General features: G+C 35.0%; 4 protein-coding genes and 4 non-coding genes across 14 annotated transcripts in view; 5 read left to right on the forward strand and 3 right to left on the reverse strand.

Annotated features, from left to right (window-relative positions):
* Positions 1–543: 543 nt before the first annotated feature.
* On the reverse strand, positions 544–5,168 carry LOC141833667 (small GTPase LIP1-like). 2 transcript variants are annotated; one of them, XM_074721148.1, is made up of 8 exons: positions 5,051–5,168; positions 4,814–4,954; positions 3,578–3,669; positions 3,352–3,493; positions 2,050–2,351; positions 1,442–1,495; positions 1,235–1,365; positions 544–789 (listed from the first exon to the last, which is right to left on the reverse strand). In XM_074721148.1, the coding sequence occupies exons 2-8, from the start codon at positions 4,908–4,910 to the stop codon at positions 609–611; spliced, it is 999 nt and encodes a 332-aa protein (XP_074577249.1). In that variant the 5' UTR covers positions 4,911–4,954; positions 5,051–5,168; the 3' UTR covers positions 544–608. The 2 variants fall into 2 exon arrangements, with proteins under 2 accessions (XP_074577249.1, XP_074577250.1); XM_074721149.1 differs by having other exon boundaries at positions 2,050–2,180; positions 2,271–2,351; positions 4,814–5,168.
* A 2,535-nt stretch (positions 5,169–7,703) lies between these two features.
* LOC141833668 (pectate lyase-like) lies at positions 7,704–9,344 on the forward strand. 6 transcript variants are annotated; one of them, XM_074721152.1, is made up of 5 exons: positions 7,704–7,867; positions 7,974–8,622; positions 8,716–8,819; positions 8,895–9,033; positions 9,120–9,344. In XM_074721152.1, exons 2-5 carry the CDS (start codon positions 8,029–8,031, stop codon positions 9,342–9,344), a joined length of 1,062 nt encoding a protein of 353 aa, XP_074577253.1. In that variant the 5' UTR covers positions 7,704–7,867; positions 7,974–8,028. The 6 variants fall into 6 exon arrangements, with proteins under 6 accessions (XP_074577253.1, XP_074577255.1, XP_074577251.1 ...); XM_074721154.1 differs by having other exon boundaries at positions 7,713–7,859; positions 7,966–8,622; XM_074721150.1 differs by having other exon boundaries at positions 7,716–7,867; positions 7,944–8,622.
* A 522-nt stretch (positions 9,345–9,866) lies between these two features.
* LOC141834004 ((S)-coclaurine N-methyltransferase-like) lies at positions 9,867–20,950 on the reverse strand. The gene is made up of 7 exons (XM_074721471.1): positions 20,683–20,950; positions 19,826–19,934; positions 17,674–17,898; positions 17,423–17,522; positions 17,250–17,360; positions 10,449–10,507; positions 9,867–9,870 (listed from the first exon to the last, which is right to left on the reverse strand). The coding sequence occupies exons 1-7, from the start codon at positions 20,948–20,950 to the stop codon at positions 9,867–9,869; spliced, it is 876 nt and encodes a 291-aa protein (XP_074577572.1).
* Positions 14,378–14,451, forward strand: TRNAV-AAC (transfer RNA valine (anticodon AAC)). Its single transcript has one exon. It is a non-coding gene; the product is annotated as a tRNA-Val (tRNA).
* TRNAA-AGC (transfer RNA alanine (anticodon AGC)) lies at positions 14,976–15,049 on the forward strand. Its single transcript has one exon. It is a non-coding gene; the product is annotated as a tRNA-Ala (tRNA).
* TRNAV-AAC (transfer RNA valine (anticodon AAC)) lies at positions 15,568–15,641 on the forward strand. The gene has a single exon. It is a non-coding gene; the product is annotated as a tRNA-Val (tRNA).
* On the forward strand, positions 16,162–16,235 carry TRNAV-AAC (transfer RNA valine (anticodon AAC)). The gene has a single exon. It is a non-coding gene; the product is annotated as a tRNA-Val (tRNA).
* A 1,261-nt stretch (positions 20,951–22,211) lies between the features above and the next one.
* LOC141833666 ((S)-coclaurine N-methyltransferase-like) overlaps positions 22,212–22,500 on the reverse strand; it is a 9,850-nt gene continuing 9,561 nt past the window's right edge. Inside the window, exon 8 of the mRNA XM_074721147.1 lies at positions 22,212–22,500. This exon is cut by the window's right edge and continues 63 nt beyond it. Coding sequence (XP_074577248.1) covers positions 22,371–22,500 — 130 coding nt within the window. The 3' untranslated portion in view covers positions 22,212–22,370.

Below are 22,500 nucleotides of genomic sequence, written 5' to 3' on the forward strand. Positions count from 1 at the left end.
GAGTACATGGAATACGCGAGGCAGAGATTTCGGGAATACTGGTTGGTGAAACCGGAAGTATTAGGATCCAACTGAACTGTTGCTTATAGAATCTCCCTATGCTGCTATATGATATTGGCAAATGTTATGGAAACTGCAAATGCCAAAAGGAAACCTATCTTTTCTTTGATCAAGCTGTGCAAATCTGGAAATTGCATGCGAATGATTTCCATGTGTAGATATCAATGTATGCTGGGTTCTTGGACCTTTGCTGACTCTCAGTTTATTGGAGAGCAGAAGTACAGTTAAGGGAAGAAAATAATAATAAACTGTCCTATTCATACTCTGCCTTTCCATGATGACCAAATAAGAGTGGCTCACTCGATATATCAGCAGCAGGGGCATTAAAATATCCTGAAAATCTAGTCAAGAAGGAAAACAAAGAGAGTTGATCATTAAGTAGATCGTAGCAACATGAGTCACAGGCCCTTTATTACAAATAAGCTGTCCGTAATCCTTCTCATCCATAAAGAATTAGCATTCTCCACAAAGAATGGTTGTAAAAGAATTCAGTATACACTTCGACTCGTAATCACACAGGAACGATTACAAACTAAGTAAAATTTGAATCAAAAAATGATATCAGGTCTGTATGATTTTGTGCTGCTAGTTTGAGGCGAGCTAGAAGCTGAGAATCTGTGTAAATTGTAGTTCTCAGGCCCTGAGACAGGCTGCTGTGGATGTATGGTCGGTGCCATGTTCAGCAGAGGAAGTGGTGGTACATTGTACTTGATATCATCACTGCTAAAGCTGATAAAAAAAGAAATGCATTAATCCCATAATTGCAAATTGATGGGTCTGAGAGAACATCATTAAGGATGTTAGGCATAAAGAATCACTAAGAGAACTAGAAGAGGTGGACATTATGCTTTGTCAAGGACAAGGCCTCTAATGGATGAAGCCAGGCATGAAAACAAGCAATCTCAGAATGTAAGAACGACTGTTTAGATTTTCTTGTTTATTTCAACGAGTGTTGCAAAAGTATGCATACTTAACAATAAAATTTCCAAGTACTATTTCAGCTTGATGTAGAACAGAGTTAATCGGTTGGCATGCTAGATTATCAAGGAAGAGAGGCAGAAAAATAAAATTTCTAGATTAGCCTCAGATGGTGGCAAAATAAAAGGAACTCTTTTCTTTTGTGTATGCACTTAACAATCCTGCACTCCTAGTATTCTTAATCTAGGAAATATACCTCAATCTTCTGTGAAGTTGATCATCATCACTTGAATTATTGGCTGTTTGTAGAAGGGAGTTCTGCAAGGGGCTTACGGGCCAAGGAGTAGGAGCTGGTGGTTCATCAGAGAAATATCTTCTCCTAATCAACTGAGACCAACATGATCTAATAATCAATAATCAATTGGAATGAAATAGCCACCAAAATCAAAAGAACAATACAAACCACACGGAAGAACTTAATAACAGCTTCCTTATCATATCTGGCTTCTTTAGCAGCCTGCATATGTGAATACAATTAGAATAGTTGTTCAATATAGTTAAAATGCAGACCAAACAGCTGGATTTTCTTATTTCTCACAAACAACAATGGAAGAGTACAGGTTAATTTAAAAAACTAAAATTAGTGAAAAAAATAGAGTATTCTTCACAGAGACATTTGAAAATAATTGTTCGGAGAGGAATACTTTCCCCAGTATAAGGTTCTTAATTATTTACAATAATTTCAATGAAATATTAGAGATATAACTTTCTAATTCAGAATTGAAAGCCTAGAAGTGTTTGCTTTGTTGTATCAACAATTGGTATTATGCTTTCATTTGTGTTTTGACTTCCAGTTGGTCAGGTTTGACTTAGTTATTTTTATATGTTTGACAGCGTGTAAGACCTTGAAATAGTGCACCAAGGTTAATGACTTGGTGCATTATAAAATTTTGATCCATAGTGAATCAACTCCGTAATAAAACTAATTACAATGATTCAAAACTAAAAAGGAGGCGTAAAATTCTCATGGAGTAATGAATTTTAGCAAGGATTCTAAGATACTTTTCTTACTGTTAAGAGGCCTGAAATTCCAGGAAAGCTATCAGTCAATGGAAGTTCTTCACTAGAAGGGAGAAACCCTTGCTTCTCAACCCAATGACGAGCAACATCAACAAGATTGCCACCACTCACCCTCATTCTGTCTTTGGCAACAATGTCGTTCTTGTTAGCAATAACAAGATAAGGAACAGGAAGTCCTCCAGGACCACCAGATCCTGGAGCTGAAAATGTACCATTTGCTGCAATCTCGGCAGCCCACTTTTGCAAATTGGTCTTTGTCCTCCTTTGGGAGAGATCATGAACAAATATAACACCTACGAAGGAAATTAAGTAACAATTTGTCTTCTTTCATGGATTCTCAGTAAATCATATAGCAAGTTGATTCAAACAACATAAAAGACACAGCATCTTACATGAAACTATGAGTTACCTTTATTACTATTTACTATTATTTATTATGTAATATTAAACATTAATGACTTAGAAATTTGTCAGATAGACAAATGTGCTATGTATTATGGCTCTAGAGAAGAAATTTTTGTCTGAAAAATAATAATATATGATAGATGAAAAGAATGCAAGTCCTGATTCCAGCATCATGTATGTTCCATCTTAAGAAAGTTAAAGAATCTGAATAACTAAAATAAAGCAGACACTGTAGAAGATAGGTACCAAAGGTCCCAGAAAAAAAAGCCATGCAAATTTGTGATAGATATGTGCCTACAGGCTACTATTTAACATTCTATGCCTTCAGCTTGTAAATTGGTAATATGATATTAGCAAATTCCCAGGTTGCCCCCTATGAAATTATTCACCTAGGTCAATTTCGTTCCACTAGAATACCTAAAGCTATGTACTTTAAACCAATTGTAAAGGCACTGAACTAAATCTGCTAGTTATTTCAACTTTAATTATCTGAACATACAACAGATAATAACTGCTAAATCAAGTTGATATGTGAAGTTTGAGCTTCAAAGTACAACCTTCAATATTCAAATACAGACTAATCATTATCACCATCAAACTGTGTTAGTCTGAACAATTGCATTCATATATCAACCTATAACCATTAATTGAATGCGAAGAAATCCCTATCCCTTAAATGTTTGACTACTCATGCATTTTGTATGGAAACACTGCAAAGAAGCACCAAGCATTTATAAGAAATTCTTTCATTAAATCACCACTCTACCAGAATTAACATACAGCCTACCATTCCATTCATGTCATTCACACAGATATCTCTCTCATGAAGTCAATGATGTCAAAAGTGAAATTCAGTACTATATAAACTAAACGAAAAGACAAAAGTACCATTAATTTCTCTATAGAAAAGAGATCGACAATCCTTGTAGCGTTCATGCCCTGAGACATCCCACAGCTCAATAAAAAAATCTCTTTGTGAATCCACATTTAAGCTATTGGAGGAACTACTAGCACTTCCATATGAAATATGCTGGTAAGATAACAATAGATTTATAAGCAAACAATGACAGAAACAACATAACCTAAGAGAAACAGAACTTAAACAATGAATTACCTTGACACCAACTGTACAACCAACTGTTTGAGAAGGTCGAGAAATTGAAGCACCTTTCAAGATTAGGTGTACTACAGAAGTCTTTCCAACACCTAACACAAGATTGAAGATCACACTCAAGTGGTTAACTACAAGAACTATCCATAATAACCACACTCCATATGCAAAACTCCTAAAAGTTAAAAGGTATGGTATAAGTGCATGAATATATATATATATAGCAGTCTATTTGTAGAATTGCATAGGAATAAAAATACATCAAATCTCTCCACCACCTACTACAGGATTGAAGTTCACGCTGAAGTGGTTAACTACAACAGTCATCCAGACATAATTGCATTCCATAGACACGACTTGTATAAGTGCATGAAGATATATACATTTATTTGCAATGCAAGGTTTTCAAAATCATTTGAAAGACTAACTGCATGAGAGAAAAATGTATCAGATATGTCCCTGGAAAACAGTAAATCCACAAATCACAAGTATATTATATATGGAAAATTATAGAGAACAAAGAAAAGAAAATGATCAGGTTTTAAGTCATTAACAAAAATGATGGCATGTTTCTCCTAACCATTGGGCATTTGAAACAACTCCCAATTATGAAACTTACAATTACAATCTTACTGAACTCATGATGATTCTAAAAGAATGTTTCAGTTCTTATAACAACTAGATTCATCCAGAAAAGGAAAGAATTAGTTATCTAAAAAGCTCTGATTAGGTTATTTTTGTACTTTACTGAAATGCATACCAAAGTGAGTCTTAAGTTTTGACAAGTCAAATATTTATAACCTCCATTGCTAACTTATCTTGTCGGACCAGCTTCACAAACTTCTAGAGGTGAATCACTGGTTTTTTACATTGGAAAACTTGGTCTAGAAATATACAGAGCAGATAGGGTTCGTTTAGGTCATTAACCTTAATGTCATACCAATAGTATTCGGCTCAAATCACAACAATAAAAAAAATCTAGAGAAATTAAACAATGAATTGGAATATACATTGATAAATAAGGGAAGAAATCTAATCGCTTATCTCAAAACCATTCACTCTATGACTCTAAAAAGAGTTAATGGCAAAAGTCCTAAAGACTAGGAAATAACTGCAAAGAAGAAAACTTACGAAAACAACTACTACAATCATCATTAGCAAATTGGTATAAAATGGTTAAAAGACCGTCTAATGATCCAACGAGTAATTACTAAAAAAAAAATGGGAGAAATGAAGTACCTGCATCGCCAACTACAAGAACACGGACCTGCCTAAGAGGAGGGCCGCTGTTGTACTCCCAATTACTGCTCTCCCTCTCCTTCTGCCTCCAAAACATGGTAGTTGCGCACGGATCCTTGGATCAGATTAAAGATCGACCTCCTGCAAATCGAAGACGGGGAGGATCGGTTGCAATGTCACCTCGCCAAATTGAGCATCATCATCCAGGAACGCCGACAAAAGACTCAAAATCACAACGAGAAAAGCATCGGCGGTCGATTCGCGATCCAGCAAGAAATGCAACCGTGCAGCTTGTAGATCAAAAAGGCACGACGATGGAGAGCCCCAAAGCTAAAGCAATCGTGAGGTTGAGAGATCTTCGGCTTAATTTTTCCTGATTTTTTTTCTTCTTATTCTTTTGATGCATTTCATTCATTTGGTTTTGGTTTTCCACTCGAGAGCAAACCCAGAAGGCGCTGGAACACGCAAAGTTGTGAAATGGGCTGGGCCTCCGTGGCATTTTATTTTGAAGGTGGAGGAATGACCCGAATTCTAAGTCGTTATTTAGAAAGGTGCTTGCAGGAATGACTAAGCGTGACAGGCTGTCGGCATCCCAGGAATGACCTGGATAAATGAATAAAATAAATAATCATTCAGAATTTGTAATATACATTTTTACTATCCGATTAAATTTAAATTAATCGATTCGTCTCTATAAAAATTTTTTATGATTCATCTTCATAAAAAAATTTTTATCTATTATCATGATAAATCAAAAAGCACGAATGAATCATGATGAACGGTTAATGTCATAAAGTTTTTAAAATTTTCAAATATAATGAGATGATATTTGAATCATTATTGCTTAAAAAATTTGCCCCACCTCTCACCATTGCACAAGCAAGGATCGCTCAGACATTGATGATAAGAATGGATTAAGATTGTAAATAAATTAAATATTTATGAATAAGTTTATGATAAGAATTTATTTATATTTATTCAATAGATTAAATGAATAAATTTGAATAATTTATTAAATTAAATGAATAATTTTGATCACATTTGTATTTAATTCATTAATGTTCATGAATAGAAATTGTACGTCATGATCCATTGTAGTTTTCCGATTTATCTCTTTACAGATGGTCGTGAGGACAACCGTATGGGATTACTGAGGTTGCGGATTTTACCTTTTACAGAAAATGAATAGAAATTGTAAAGTGAAGCCAAAAAAAATATCATCCCCGTAGTGACTAACTATAATTTTGTGATTTACAGAGGGAAATCAATCTATTATTCCTTTTATTTTTAAATTTAGTTTTTTTTATCAAAAGAGCATTTATTAAAAGTGAAAACAAAATTCTATTCACTATTATTAATCAAAAACGAAAAATATTTTAAGTTTGAACCAAATTCAAATTTATAAAAAAGAAATCAAAATAAACTTGAATAATTATTTTAACAACTTGATTCACTTTCGACTTAGTTCAATTATTTATTTAATAAGTTTGAATATCAGATTTGATTTGACTCATTTACAATGAAAGTTCCTTGACTCTGCCTTCTAAAACACTTATTTATAGGGGGAAATTAATCTATTATTCCTTTATTTTAAATTAGTTTTTTTAATCAAAAGAGCATTTATTAAAAATTCTATTCACTATTATTAATCTAAAGCAAAAATCTTTTAAGTTGTCCTATAATTTTAGATTTGCTATGAGAGATTATTTACAGCGTAAATTTTATTAAAATTTACATATGTAATATTTAGATAAATAAAAAAGAACAGTTCAAATGGAACTTTTTGATTTGTGCTAATTTGAAATGATGTTTTTTTTACTTTACTCGTGAATAGTTAATAATTTAAAAGTATTTATATTCACAGTTTCCTTCTTATCAGAATCTTGATGATTATAATCATAAATTAGTAAAATGAATAACAAATTAGGGTAATGAGAAGTATACTGACTAAAAATAAGACATTGATTGTTTAAAAAAAAATAGAATGATAAATGAACAAGATATTTGTGAATATGTATGATATTTGTATGGATAATTAAGAACTTAATTATATTTGTTTAAAACTCATAAATGATCTATAAATAATTATAATTTTATTTTTATAATATAAAATCTATAATGAATAAAAATATAAAATTTATAATATAATATTACATATATATTTTAAAAACAAAATAATAATGTTTATTTATTAAATTATTATTTAATTCAACTAAAATTGGATAAAACTTTTAGTAAATAAATTTTAAAAACTCAATAAATTACAGATTATTTAGGACCCTATTTTGATTTTTTTTTATTTTTCCTCTAAACTTCAACAAAAGGTGGATGACCATGACAGGAGAGAATATTATCTTGACTTCGTCGAGATTCAATCCTTATTCATTTTAGTAAGTCAAGATTTATTCCTTGTTCATTTTAATAAGTCTGTCCCGTTATAACCAACTCAATTATATCTCGAGATAAAATTGACAAGGTAACAATTAATATGACAAAATTTAATTAAGACATGAAAAATAAGTCCAACACCCGACACATTCCAAATATAGTAAGGATGTCAACGGCCCCTAGATCCTCCTTTCCCTCCGAACAATCCAAATCTAATCTCTCAACTAAATGCCAACACTACTAACTAACCCACCTACGCCCCAAACCTCTGGTGGCCAACCTCCCTTGTCGCTTCCTCTTCCTCGCTATTTAAGCAGCCTCGATCGCCCTCCCATGGCTCCATGTTGCAGGGGGCTACCAACAATGGCCCTCTCCTCTTAGGCCTCACCTCTCTCCATCTCTGACCTCCCAACAATTTACCTCGTACTGGTTCGAACGCGCGCAGATCTTAGCTAGCTAGAAAGAAATCGCCATGGCGTCATCAAGGCCAAAGCTCCTCTTCCTCTGCCTTCTCTTCTTGGCCTTCGCTGCCTCCGCCACCGCCCACATCGCCGAGTACGATGAGTACTGGGAGAAGAAGGCGGCGCTGGCCCTCGCCCAGTCCAAAGCCGCCTACAACCCCAACCCCGAGTCCGTCGCCAACACCTTCAATGCCGATGTCCACAAGTATAATAACTGTTTTGAGATTTTAATTTCGTCTTGATGATTTTGATTTTAATTTTGGTTAATTTCAAATCGGAAGAGCGATGGATATGGAGAGGGAGCATGCGAGCACGAACAGCACGAGGAGAGGGCTGCGCGGGAGGAAGAAGAAGGGCGGGCCGTGCATGGCGACGAACCCGATCGACCGGTGCTGGAGGTGCCGCGGCGATTGGCACAAGAACCGGAAGCGGCTGGCGAAGTGCGCGAGGGGGTTCGGGCGGCACACCACCGGCGGGATGGCCGGGCGGTTTTACGTCGTGACCGACCCGAGGGACGACGACATGGTGAACCCGCGGAGGGGCACGCTGCGGTGGGGCGTGACCCGAAACCGGCCGCTCTGGATCGTCTTCGCCAAGGACATGATCATCCGCCTCAGCGAGGAGCTGATCGTGAACAGCAACAAGACGATCGACGGCCGCGGAGTCAACGTCCGCATCGCCAACGGCGCCGGCATCACCATCCAGTACGTCCACAACGTCATCCTCCACAGCCTCCACATCCAGGACATCACGCAGGGGGACGGCGGCTTGATCCGCGACTCCGAGACGCACTACGGCCTCCGCACCCGCAGCGACGGCGACGGCATCTCCATCTTCGGCTCCAGCAACATCTGGATCGACCACGTCTCCATGTCCAATTGCGGCGACGGCCTCATCGACGCCATCATGGGATCCACCGCCATCACCATCTCCAACTCCCACTTCACCCAGCACAACGACGTACGAACACACAATTCATCAAATCGATCGACCACAAACTAATTATTAACACAATTCCTCGATCTCTGCTCGCGTGTTAATTCTCTCCTTCAGGTGATGCTGTTTGGGGCTAGCGATGGTTACTCGCCCGATGCGCTCATGCAGATCACCGTCGCCTTCAACCACTTCGGGAGAGGTCTCGTTCAGAGAATGCCAAGGTATAATAATAATTCAAACATCTCGTCTTGCTCGATATCGATTGATGATATCACAATTCACAAACTAATAAGCAGATGCCGGTGGGGATTCGTTCACGTCGTTAACAACGACTACACCCACTGGCTGATGTACGCGATCGGCGGCAGCAAGCACCCCACCATTCTCAGCCAAGGGAACCGGTTCATCGCTCCACCAAACATCTATGCCAGAGAGGTAAGAAGCGATTAAGGTCGATTAATCCTGTACTTTCGGCAGCACTCGCAAATTAAATGCCTGCCTAATTTCTGAACTCATTGCAGGTGACGAAGAGAGAGTACTCTCCGGAGAACGTCTGGAAGGACTGGAGCTGGAGATCCGAAGGTGACCAGATGAAGAACGGGGCGTTCTTCGTGCAGTCGGGAAGCGACCCGGACAAGGCGTCGTTCGACCGGAAGGATCTGATCAAGGCGAAGCCGGGAACGTTCGTGAACAGGCTCACGCGCTACTCGGGCTCTCTGGATTGCGTCCGCGGCCGGCCATGCTAATTCTTCTGCTTCGCGTGAGACCATGCGAGTCATTCATTCTTCGAGGGGAGTGTGACCTAGTATTTGATTATTAATTAATTTTACTGAAAACTCAACGCTAATTCTGTAAAATACGTACACTATACTCGTAATTAATATTTCAAATGATAATTAATTTCAAAGCAAATATTTTACCCTTACGAATTATTTATCAATGTATATAACATAAGCACATATATATAAATCTTAAAATTCGAGATGAACATCTACAAAACCAAGCAACCATTATATTCTTCCAGTTATAATTATATTCTGTAACAAAATGGCTTTTTATATTAAGAAACGCAAATGAAGATCGAATTAGTTCACTGCATCATTCCTCTATACAAATCATTCAAAACACTTTACTAATGACAAGCGAGTAAATTTATTTAAGAGATGGACTCATGAGCACTTGTACAGACCCGGCTTGAACTTTAGTATTCTTTGTCGAATTAGTTCACTTAAAATGTTTGTCGAATTTCAGGTGATCACCTACAATGTCTAGCTGGAAGGAAATGAAAAACATGAAAACAGAAATTCCCTATTTATATAGACTCATAGTTAAACATTCTGAACTTCCATATATTATATTGTACTGCATGTAAGGGAATCAATCTTCTGAGTAGGCATATAATAGCTATTATTCTTGATTCTGGATCACTTAATTCATATATCCAAATATTTATTCCAGACATTAGTTTTGGTTTTAATAATTAATTAGCACCATTTTCACTTCATGGCATGAGGTCAACATCTAACCAGGCATTCAATCAGCACATGCACAGGCATTTTCGTACCTATTCTAAATGGACCTTCCCAGGATTTGAAGTCATAAAGATTGGACTAAAAACATTGCAATGAGACCGATTAACATATGGATTGAGGTAAACTATGGAGTCAGAGATATTAGAAAATGAGTTGTTGAACTAAAATCTTAGGATCCTAATAATGAAAGGCAATTTCAGTATGAATATTTAATAATTTCTTGAATGACAGTGGGCAAAGGCTCACAGTATTACATGCACCGTGATGTTACATACTTTCAAAAGAATAGCTAAATCAAAGCTTTAAACTCAAACGTACCTTGTCCTTGCATAATGCGACCCATTGAGGAGCCAATGGTTTAGCACAGTAACATCATCCTACAAAGTGAGATAAAGGTTAAAACGTCATAAGTTATCCCTGGGTTAGTTATATAATATGTGATCAAAATTCCATTCCTGTTATTAATTGGTAATGGCTGCGACTTCAGATTTCAGCATTGTAGGATGACTTAATGTTTTTCTAGTCAAATAAACCATGTTTCTACACTGTGGATCAAAATTCTATCTTTTTTTTTGTGTTGGTAAAAGCAATCCAATTAATATAACTATGAAGGGAAATTATGGGACATTTCATATAGTAACATCTCTTAGACATAACTAATTATAATGAGAGGGAAAAAACCTATTTTGAACTCCTCCTCCTACTACTACTTGAGAAGGAATCCCTGTAGAAACATCACTAGGGGGATGACTCTGTGAAGAAGTCCATATTGAAGAGCACCGAGGAAGATGTTATGATGTATGTGTGGCATTTCAGAGGAGGATTTGCTGCAATGGAGGAACACCACTATCAAGGAATTTGGTTTCTTGCTCTCTAAGAACTTGCAATTTTTAAGTTGTTGATGTTGTGTACAAGCAAAAGGAGTACCAAATTTCAAAGAGAAGATGGTGAAGGGGAAAGGTTGAAGAGGAAAAGAGAAATAGGTTTTATGGAGTAAGGGGGGGCCATGGTGCCATATTAAATTTCCAGCCACCTCTTGGGGGAATTGAAGAGGGATAAAAGAGCCCATTATTGTATTATTCATTTAGAACTACAAAACATTTATTTATATTCCTTAAGACATAAATAATTCTAAAACTTAGACATATGCATGACTAGGTTATGTCTTAAACTAATTAAGTTGCATCTAATATTTTAATTATGCTAAAATTGTGCAGCATGGTATTAATTTATTTTCTTTGCCCATGGTCATTTATTAATTTACAAGGCAAACTTCTTAAATGCTATTAATATGCAATGCATAGGACAGTTTACTACTAGTTTCCTTCCCATTGATGTTTTGAGAATTAGGTGAGTGGTTGATACCTTTTTTCTTGTTGAATCGGCTGTTCAACCAGATGAATTGAGGATTTTTAGACGAGTGCATTAATCTAGCTTGACAGTGGTGGTTGTTTTTTTTATGGTTGATCTGGTCGGGCAAGACCTGTTGCAATAGCATTGCCTAACGGTTATAATCTTATGGTAACATTTCTTATTAGGTTGATGTCCATTAATCATGCAGTCTAGTAACCTCATCTATTCAAAGGAAATAAGGTAACATGAAACAAAATTCCTTTAATATTAGCAAAAGGAAAATATTAGTATGAAATCCAGATTTGTGTATGCGAATAGGGGTGAACAAGTTCGGTTAAATTGAACAAACCGACCAAATCGATTGAATTTAAAAATTCAATTCGGTTATTTCGGAATTTTAATTTTTTTAAAAAAATCAATTAATTCAGTTCGGTTTCGATTTCGGTTTTAAAATTCTTATTCGGTTAAACCGAATTAATCAAAATAAAAAAATAATCGGTAAGTTCCTAAGTGAACTAATAAATCTTTATTTAATTGGTAAATCTTTCATAATACTTAAAAAATCTGATTATTTCAGTTAGCTCGGTTTTCAACTGAATTAATCAATATTTTATCAATTTAGTTTGTTCGATTTTTATTTAATAATTCGATCAATTCGGTTAGTTCAAAAAAATTTGGTTCGATTTTAACTGAATACTCAACCTACACATAATTACATCCTTAGAGAAATATCATGAAAATTGTATTTCTCAATAGGATAAAAAATATTGTTAAAATATTAATCTTGGTGTCGTGGTATAGTTGGTTATTACGTTAGTCTAACACACTGAAGTTTAGCGGTTCAAGTTTGGTCAATTTTACTTAAGTTGTTTTTTTCAAACTTAATTTACATATTAAGGAGACAAAAACAAGTAAGTTAAAGAACAAAGTAAAGTTTGAGTTTTTATTAATTTACATCCTAAGCAAACAAAAACAAGCAAGACAAGGAATAAAGTAAAGTAAACTGTGACTCCTAGAACATAGTGTGATGGTAAGAGGTTTGATACTTTTCCAAAATAATCAGGGTTTAAAACGCATGCATGTAGCGCATTTTAATAATTAGTGACGCTGAGACGCCACATCAAGAGTCACCTTACCTCTTGCAATAATTGGAGTAAGTTGGATACTTGATATAAAAAATAAAGTAAATTTTGACCATCAAAGCTACGATGTAACAGTGAGATGCTTCCACATTCACATAAAATATCATGTAAACTGTATTTTTCAATAGGATGAAAAACTTTATTCAAATTTAAATATGGTGTTGTGATGCAGTTGGTTATCATATCAGTTTAATATATTTAAGGTCTCTAGTTCGAGTCTGAGATATACTCTCGTGGAACATTAGAGGTTTGGAACACTCTCTGTATCCCTTCCTCGAGGTTTTTCTGGAGGCATGTGGATCCTTTGAAACAAAAAGAAATATGATGTAGACATTTTAGCACAATCTGCCAAATATATATACAGGGTAGTTCATATTACAATATTTTTGAGAACTCTCCGGTTCATGTCGTCTGTTTATGCTTATGCCCAAAGATCCCACCCCATAGAATCTTTCTACATCTTCAAGGACTGGGTAGAGAAGCAATACCAGAGCGGGGAGATCACTCTGTCCCCCTCTTGTTGAAAACTCCAACAGAGCACACCAACACTATCCAAACGCTCCCGAGAGAGGTCTGGGGGCAAGAGCTTTACAGACGGCAGCAGGAACCTTACCTGCTACTTGTCTGTGAAGAAAAGGAGGAAAGTGAAGGAGGCCGTTAAGGATGGCGGAGGTCCGCACCCTCCAAGACCACTACCGTAAGAGCAGCTGGGAAGAGAGAACGAATCATAAGAAGGAAGCCGAATGCTAAATAATTTTTTTCAGTGTTATTTATGACAAAAACAAGTAAGTTAAAGAACAAAGTAAAGTTTGAGTTTTTGTTAATTTACATTTTAAGCAAACAAAAATAAGTAAGATAATGAACAAAGTAAAGTAAACTGTGACTGGTGTGATGGTAAAAGGTATAATAGTTTTTCTAATCAGGGTTTAAAACGCATGCATATAGCGCATTTGAATAATTAGTGACACTGAGACGCCATCAAGAGTCACCTTACTTCTTGGAATAATCAGAGTAAGTTGGATACCTAATATAAAAAAAAAAAGTAAATTTTGACCCTCAAGGCTACGATACAACGGTGATTTGCTTCTGCATTCACATAAAATATCATGGAAATTATATTTCTTAATAGAATAAAATTCTTTATTTAAATAAAAAAATGGTGCCGTGGTATAGTTGGTTATCATGTTAGTCTAACATATTGAAGCTCGTTGGTTCAAGTTTAGGCGATGCCAATTAATTTATTTTTTTTCAGCATTAATTTACGGCAAAAACAAGTAAATTAAGAATGAAAGTAAAGTTTGAGTTTTTTTTTTTTAATTTAAGAAGACAAAAATAAGTAAGACAAGGAAGCTAATAGGGACAAAAACAAGTAACTTAAAGCACAAAGAAAAGTTTGAGTTTTTATTAATTTACCTCTTAAGCAAACGAAAACAAGCAAGACAAGGAACCAAGTAAAGTAAACTGTGACTTCTAGAGCATGGTGGGATAGTAAGAGATATGATACTTTTCCTAAGTAATCATGGTTTAAAACGCATGTATGTAGCGCATTTGAATAATTAGTGATGCTGAGACGCCACGTCAAGAGTCACCTTACTTCTTGGAATAATTGAAGTTGGATACCTGATAAAAAAATAAAGTAAAATTTGACCCTCAAGGATATGATGCAACGGTGAGATGCTTCCACATTTACATAAAATATCATGGAAACTATATTTCTCAATAAAATAAAAAACTTTATACAAATTTAAATATGGTGTCGTGGTGTAGTTGGTTATCACGTCAGTCTAACACACTGAAGGTCTCCGGTTCGAGTCCGGGCGACGTCAATTAATTATTTGTTTTTTTCAGCGTTAATTTACGACAAAAACAAGTAAATTAAGAATGAAAGTAAAGTTTGAGTTTTTTTTATTTAAGGAGACAAAAACAAGTAAGACAAGGAAGCTAATAGGGAGACAAAAACAAGTAAGTTAAAGAACAAAGAAAAGTTTGAGTTTTTATTAATTTACCTCTTAAGAAAACAAAAACAAGCAAGACAATTAGGAACCAAGTAAAGTAAATTGTGACTCCTAGAGCATGGTGGGATGGTAAGAGGTATGATACTTTTCCTAAGTAATCATATTTAAAACGCATGTATGTAGCGCATTTGAATAATTAGTGACGTTGAGACGCCACGTCAAGAGTCACCTTACTTCTTGGAATAATCGGAGTAAGTTGGATACCTAATAAAAAATAAAGTAAAATTTGACCCTCAAGGCTATGATGCAATGGTGAGATGCTTCCACATTTACATAAAATATCATAGAAATTGTATTTCTCAATAGAATAAAAAACTTTATTCAAAATCAAATATGGTGTCGTGGTGTAGTTGGTTATCACGTTAGTCTAGCACACTAAAGGTCTCCGGTTTGAGTCTGGGCGACGCCAATTAATTTTTTTTTCAGCATTAATTTACGACAAAAACAAGTAAATTAAGAATGAAAGTAAAGTTTGAGTTTTTTTTTTATTTAAGAAGACAAAAACAAGTACGACAAGGAAGCTAATAAGGAGACAAAAATAAGTAAGTTAAAGAACAAAGAAAAGTTTGAGTTTTTATTAATTTACCTCTTAAGCAAACAAAAACAAGCAAGACAAAGAACCAAGTAAAGTAAACAGTGACTCCTAGAGCATGGTGGGATGGTAAGAGGTATGATACTTTTCCTAAGTAATCATGTTTAAAACGCATGTATGTAGCGCATTTGAATAATTAGTGATGCTGAGACGCCACGTCAAGAGTGACCTTACTTCTTGGAATAATCGAAGTAAGTTGGATACCTGATAAAAAATAAAGTAAAATTTGACCATCAAGGCTATGATGCAACGGTGAGATGCTTCCACAATTACATAAAATATCATAGAAACTGTATTTCTCAATAGAATAAAAAACTTTATTCAAAATCAAATATGGTGTCGTGGTGTAGTTGGTTATCACGTCAGTCTAACACACTGAAGGTCTCCGGTTCGAGTCCGGGCGACGCCAATTAATTTTTTTTTCAGCATTAACTTACGACAAAAATAAGTAAATTAAGAATGAAAGTAAAGTTTGAATTTTTTTTTAATTTAAGAAGACAAAAACAAGTACGACAAGGAAGCTAATAGGGAGACAAAAATAAGTAAGTTAAAGAACAAAGAAAAGTTTGAGTTTTTATTAATTTACCTCTTAAGCAAACAAAAACAAGCAAGACAAGGAACCAAGTAAAGTAAACTATGACTCCTAGAGCATGGTGGGATGGTAAGAGGTATGATACTTTTCTTAAGTAGTCATGGTTTAAAACGCATGTATGTAGCGCATTTGAATAATTAGTGACGCTGAGACGCCACGTCAAGAGTGACCTTACTTCTTGGAATAATCGAAGTAAGTTGGATACCTAATAAAAAAATAAAGTAAAATTTGACCCTCAAGGCTATGATGCAACGGTGAGATGCTTCCACAATTACATAAAATATCATGGAAACTGTATTTCTCAATAGAATAAAAAACTTTATTCAAAATCAAATATGGTGTCGTGGTGTAGTTGGTTATCACGTCAGTCTAACACACTGAAGGTCTCCGGTTCGAGTCAGGGCGATGCCAATTAATTTTTTTTTCAGCATTAACTTACGACAAAAATAAGTAAATTAAGAATGAAAGTAAAGTTTGAATTTTTTTTTAATTTAAGAAGACAAAAACAAGTACGACAAGGAAGCTAATAGGGAGACAAAAATAAGTAAGTTAAAGAACAAAGAAAAGTTTGAGTTTTTATTAATTTACCTCTTAAGCAAACAAAAACAAGCAAGACAAGGAACCAAGTAAAGTAAACTGTGACTCCTAGAGCATGGTGGGATGGTAAGAGGTATGATACTTTTCCTAAGTAGTCATGGTTTAAAACGCATGTATGTAGCGCATTTGAATAATTAGTGACGCTGAGACGCCACGTCAAGAGTCACCTTACTTCTTGGAATAATCGGAGTAAGTTGGATACCTGATAAAAAATAAAGTAAAATTTGACCCTCAAGGCTATGATGCAACGGTGAGATGCTTCCACATTTATATAAAATATCATGGAAACTGTATTTCTCAATAGAATAAAAAACTTAATTCAAATTCCAATATGGTGTCTTGGTGTAGTTGGTTATCACGTCAATCTAATACATTAAAGGTCTGCGGTTTAAGTTCGGGCGACGCCAATTAATTTGTTTTTTTCAACGTTAATTTACGACTAAAACAAGTAAATTAAGAATGAAAGTAAAGTTTGAGTTTTTTTAATGATACTTTTTTTAAGTAATCAGGGTTTAAAACGCATGCATATATCACGTTGAACAATTAATGACGCTAAGATGCCGTGTCAAGAGTCACCTCATTTCGCGGTGACATGAAGGCTTTGGGACAACAAAAAATTAGAATGCAAATAGTACTCAGTAGCAACACAAAGAAAATGGTTCTTCCATGTGATTAGGAAACCAAAAATATACAAACATGAAAAAGATGAAATAAACATGTGTAGGAATTTGATTTAATATAGAGTATTATTTGGTAATCTTCAAAGACTAGTCATCTCAGAATTGTGAAACAAACACCAACTAGTGCACAAAAAGGAGTAAAGAGTACCTCAAAGTGATACGCAAATGTTTTATGACAAAAGTGCTGAATGAAAAACAAGCTATCTTCCTTCATCCATAATGATATCTTCTTAAGAAGTTCCTTATAGTTCTTCATATGCTGCAGGAATTAATGCAACAATTAATTGGTTTCGATGGGGAAAAAGAAACGAGTTAGATTACCTCAAACATTCCTATTGAGACAATTCGGTCGAACGAAGCCTCCATTTCAAAATTGCTGATGTTAGCCACAATTATTTCTACATTGGGGAGCTCAAGGTGCCTAAATATAGTTTGGTGCAAATTTCAACTTTCATGCACAAAACTATGTGTACAATTCATATACTTTCATTACATTAGAAATGACATTAACCTATCAAATCAATGGAAACTGAGAACTTCAAATTAGAGATAAAAATAAATAGAAAACATACCTACACTGCTCTTCTATGTAAGCTTTCTGAGTAGATGAGTTACATATCCCTGTGACCTCGCAGTTTTTGTATTTCTTTGCAACATATATTGAAAAGGAACCCCAACCACATCCTATGTCAAGAACATTTTGTCCATCTTTCAGTTGAGCTCTTTCACAGTACAATTCTAACATTGCATTTTCGGCATCCTCCAATCTGCTTGTTTTCTCCTTGAAGTAACAACAGCTGCAACCAATGAGGAATTTAGAATTTCTAGCAACATAAAGGAATAAACATCTATGTAAAGGGAAAAAATTATGGATCAAATGTAAATATTATCAGCCAGCGGTGTAATGTGTGTGACCACATTAAACGAGGGGAAGATAAAGAACAGAGGACTAGAAGACCAGTTATTGGTGAGATCTATATCCAAAACTAATTGTCTAAGTTTGACTTGACCTTCACATTATCTATGTGGTGGATTCATGTTTGATAAATAATATGGATATATCAAATCAAGTTTAAAAAGAAGAAAAGACAACTATATACTTAGTAGTAAAGTTTAGACTTTGTGTTTTATTTAGAATGGTAGAGTTTTATCTTGTATGGACATAAGTTATAAAAAAATAGCAATATTATTTTAATTCATCTCAACTAGTATTTCATTTAGGGTATCGAGTGTTGACCTGATATGATATTGACCGACATAATAGACACAACGGCAGAAGAGATATTGTAGTGCCAAGTGTCGAGTAGTCTTAATTGTAATATATCAGAACAATGCATTTCAACCAGACCACTTGATACAATTTGAAATTTTAATACATGCTTTTAAACATTCCAAGATCTACTCAAATGAGCTTTAATCCTATAATATCCTTTTGCTTAGCTTTCCTACTTTCACATATAAGCCTCGATTGAAACTTAGTCAAATCGAGAGTAAAACTAGATAGAATCAATTGAATTCTTGTAAAAATTACATTGATTTGGGGAAACTTAGCTGATCTAACCAATTTTTCCGCTTGCCATAGCTTGAATTGTGACTAAAATAAATTTGAGCAAAAGATAGTCTTTGTCACTCACATGAATTCTGGCTTAAATCACTCAACCTTGTCGACAACCAACCATTCTGTTGCTTATGATCCTACTATTTAGACTAAGCACCTCATCGGCCTCTCTCTTAGTTAATATTAATCCACAAAGGTTATTGTCAATAATGCAGTACCAATCTCAATCAATAGAAGCCTTGAAACCCCATCCCTACATATTACTAATCTAGTGAATATTAATAACTTTATACTAATATATCTTTAGTAATTATTGTTGAGGTCACGGGTTATTGGAAACAGCCTCTTGCCAAAGGATAAGGCTGCGTACACTAAACTGGCTTTTTTTATATATACTAATATATCTTAGTAATTATTTTGATATATTATTGTCAGATATCACTAAATTGGCAATAATAATAATATTTGTGATTATGATGATATTTTTTTGCTAATAATTAAGTTGCTAATTCTACAATTTATTGTTCAAAATATGTTATCTCTAATGATGTATTTAATGAAACACAATATACATTCTCATTATGATTAAAAACCATTTGCTATCTCAAATATAAAATTGTTTTATCTTTACTTTATGGTTTTTTTCTTAACAATTCAACTTCATAGATGCTACCAATTTGATACGACGACACATTCTTTGATCATCTGATCCTAACATTGATATTGATTTTGACAAGCATGATACATTCATAGATGAGCAACCAAAATTCATTAAATATTATTAACATAAATAGAGCCAAAATGAGTATAAAATTAGAGGTATTGATCATTTAGATATGTAGAAAGATCATTGTTCAGCTTTAGCACCATGTAGCTTAGGACTTTAGAGAATGGGCAGTTAAAAAACTGTTTTAGATGATCAACCATAAAATTTGAAAAAAGAAGTAGAGTATCAGAAACAATGGAATAAATCAATGAAGGTGTACTCCCCATCAGGCAGAAACTTCTAGTTCTGATTTACTGCTAAGATCATCCTAGGACATCAAGTTGGCCCTGATGCTTTTAATGAGTCAAATTCTACTTTGGCACCAGTGTATATATAAGTTAAAATTGGCCTTCTTGTTAAATTTGAAGTACAAAAGCTATAGCTTAGAGAATTGACCAACCTGTACTTTAAATTCTGCCCAAGCACCAACTTGAAAAATGAGGTGGGTAACTCATAGTGTTGGGATTTGGCTTTATCAGTGTCCACAGCTATAGGCATATCTTCAAGAGCTGTTGAAGATAAGATATAAGATCAGAACATTACCACAACTGACAAATGAAACCACTTATATAGTAAATTAGTGGAAACACTGCAACTTTAGAAAGACAGAAAGGTAGTCTGTCATGATCAGGTCAGTTTTAAATATGTACCATGGTGACTAGGGTGGCTTGAGTTAAAAAAAAAAAAAAAAAACAACTACCAGAATGGAAGGGCCTCTTGCAATAGATTGCACTTTGGATGTGTTCATCGCATCACAAAAAATAGTATAGTTCTAGGTGAAACAACAATGGAATACACATATTCAAGGAGACAACACATTTCACACAGAACTCTGGATCTAAGACTAGAGCACTAAAATTGTGCTAGGAGAAGGAAAATGGAGATGACTAAAGAAACTAGTAAAGTATTGATGGAAATAGAATCAATACAAGATCAAAAACATAAAAATTCACTAGCTCAAGAGGGAAAGATACAATGGAGAGAGCTAATGCTACACCTTTAGCTAACCTAAAAGAAAACAACCTCGCTAAACTGCAGAAAGTTTGAATGATATAGAATTCATAATTTTACAAACCAGAATCCTTTTTTTTTTTTTTTGACAATTCTACTTCACAAAATCAAATCTTCAAAGTTCCCTTGAAGGGAAGAACAGAAACGAATATTTTGGAGATCAGAACATCAAAAACAAAAGGGAAATGTTCGAAATTTTCGCTCTTGCGGTCCAAGACTACGACGGCGGAATTACACGACTAAAACGAAATGAAGTGATTAGGCCAACAGCAGGCATGGGTTGAGCCTTGACCCTGCTTGCAGGCATGGGTTTGAGCCTTACCCTGCTGAACCGGACGAGTTCCTCAAGCTGGAGCTCGGCAGTGGGTTGGTAGCCGAGGCGGAGGCGGAGGCGGCGGGCGAGGAGTAGCCGCGTCAGCCTCCTGACCAATGCGTCCGGGAGGAGGTTTCTCTCCAGCGCCACCAACGCCGCCCGCACCGCCGCTTCGTACAGCATCCGAACTATCGCCTCCATATTTTCTCCTTCTCTCTCTCTTCTCTATGTCTCGTCCCCCTTCTTACCTCTGGGCGCCGACTGGCACGGCACGGCACGGCACTGCAACGACTGTACGCACCGTACCATCGTGGCGTTGCACCATACCATTACGGCGTTAGCGGCATTTTTTAAATTTACTCCTCAAAGTTTGATAATTACTTAAATTCTGAATCAGTCACTATTTTATATTTTATTTTTCATTTAGTAGAAAATCCTGCTGATTTCTAATGCTACATGGCCTTTTTATTCTTTGGATTATGTAAAATTTTTTAGCATCGTTAAAATCAGGACCTTCTTTTGTAAGAGAAAAACAAGGAAGGACTAAATTGATAATAAAAAGAGGGGCAATTTCAAATTTACTTGACTTTTCAATCTGCTGGCTGAAGGGGAGAGAACACGTTTGCTCGCTGAAGGGGAGAGAAGCACGTTTCTAATAACAGTAATCTGGATATCTAAATTATTTAAAAAAATCGATAATGACACAACAATAGATAGAAATCATGGTCCCAGGGCCATGATGCTACAATAGGGCATTTAAGTTGTCACTCAGGTATCCGCAGTTTGATTCCCAGATACGATATATTTGTAGAAATTTTTTGTCAAATGAGGATCGCAATCAAAGGATGCTGGGCATCTGGGTAAGCCGTTGCGTGCGCTTTCGATTTATCTTGGTGGCCGGTGGAAAATTTCCATGGGACCGGGCCCATCATCCCCAGGGACTTCCGTGGGACTGGGCCGGTCACTCCTAGAGATTAAGTCCATGCGATTAACTGGATTATCATTTTTTTTCTAAAAAGTTAAAAATATAATATCATCAGCCTCTATTTAGTAATCCGTAGTTGTACTAAAAAATATACTACTGAAAAATAGTCAACTAATTAATTTAGTAAAAATACCATTTTTAGTAATCCACTACAGAATTTGTTTTTCAGCACAGAACCTTAAAACATAGTTACAAAATTATTTATCTTTTTCTGTGAATATTTTTAATAATTATTGAATTAAAAGAGAAATATATCCAGTATATTAATATTTTGAAACCACTTGTATTAATCTTAATATTATTTAATTTATAAACTAGAAGAAGGATTAAAAAAATACAGTATACTTTTAAATAATATTTTTAATGATAATAAATTTCAAAGCAAATATTTTACACTTACGAATTACCTTCTACCACATTAAAATTTCAATTTAGTATTTTTGCCATTTTTTAAAATTTGTCTTGTTTAATAAAAAAGTCCATTACAAAATATTCTTGATCATCAAATGAGCCAAGTTATTTATCAATGTATAGAAACATAAGCATATATATAAATATAAAACTTAAAATTCGAGATGAACATCTACAAATTAAACCATGCAACCATTCTTCCAGTAATAATTATAACAAGAGAGATTATTTTTTCTTAAACAGATAGAGTGCAACCATCCACTCGTCCCCGTTGTTATATCCAAAAAGCTCCGCGACTGAGATGAAGAAAGTCCTCCAATATGCCGTCCATTTAGTAGCTGAGTCCTTGCCGTAA

Source organism: Curcuma longa, chromosome 8 (assembly GCF_044706935.1).
Source record: "Curcuma longa cultivar G26 ecotype Majalengka, Jawa Barat chromosome 8, ITB_CL_G26_1.1, whole genome shotgun sequence".
Classification (NCBI taxonomy): domain Eukaryota; kingdom Viridiplantae; phylum Streptophyta; class Magnoliopsida; order Zingiberales; family Zingiberaceae; genus Curcuma; species Curcuma longa.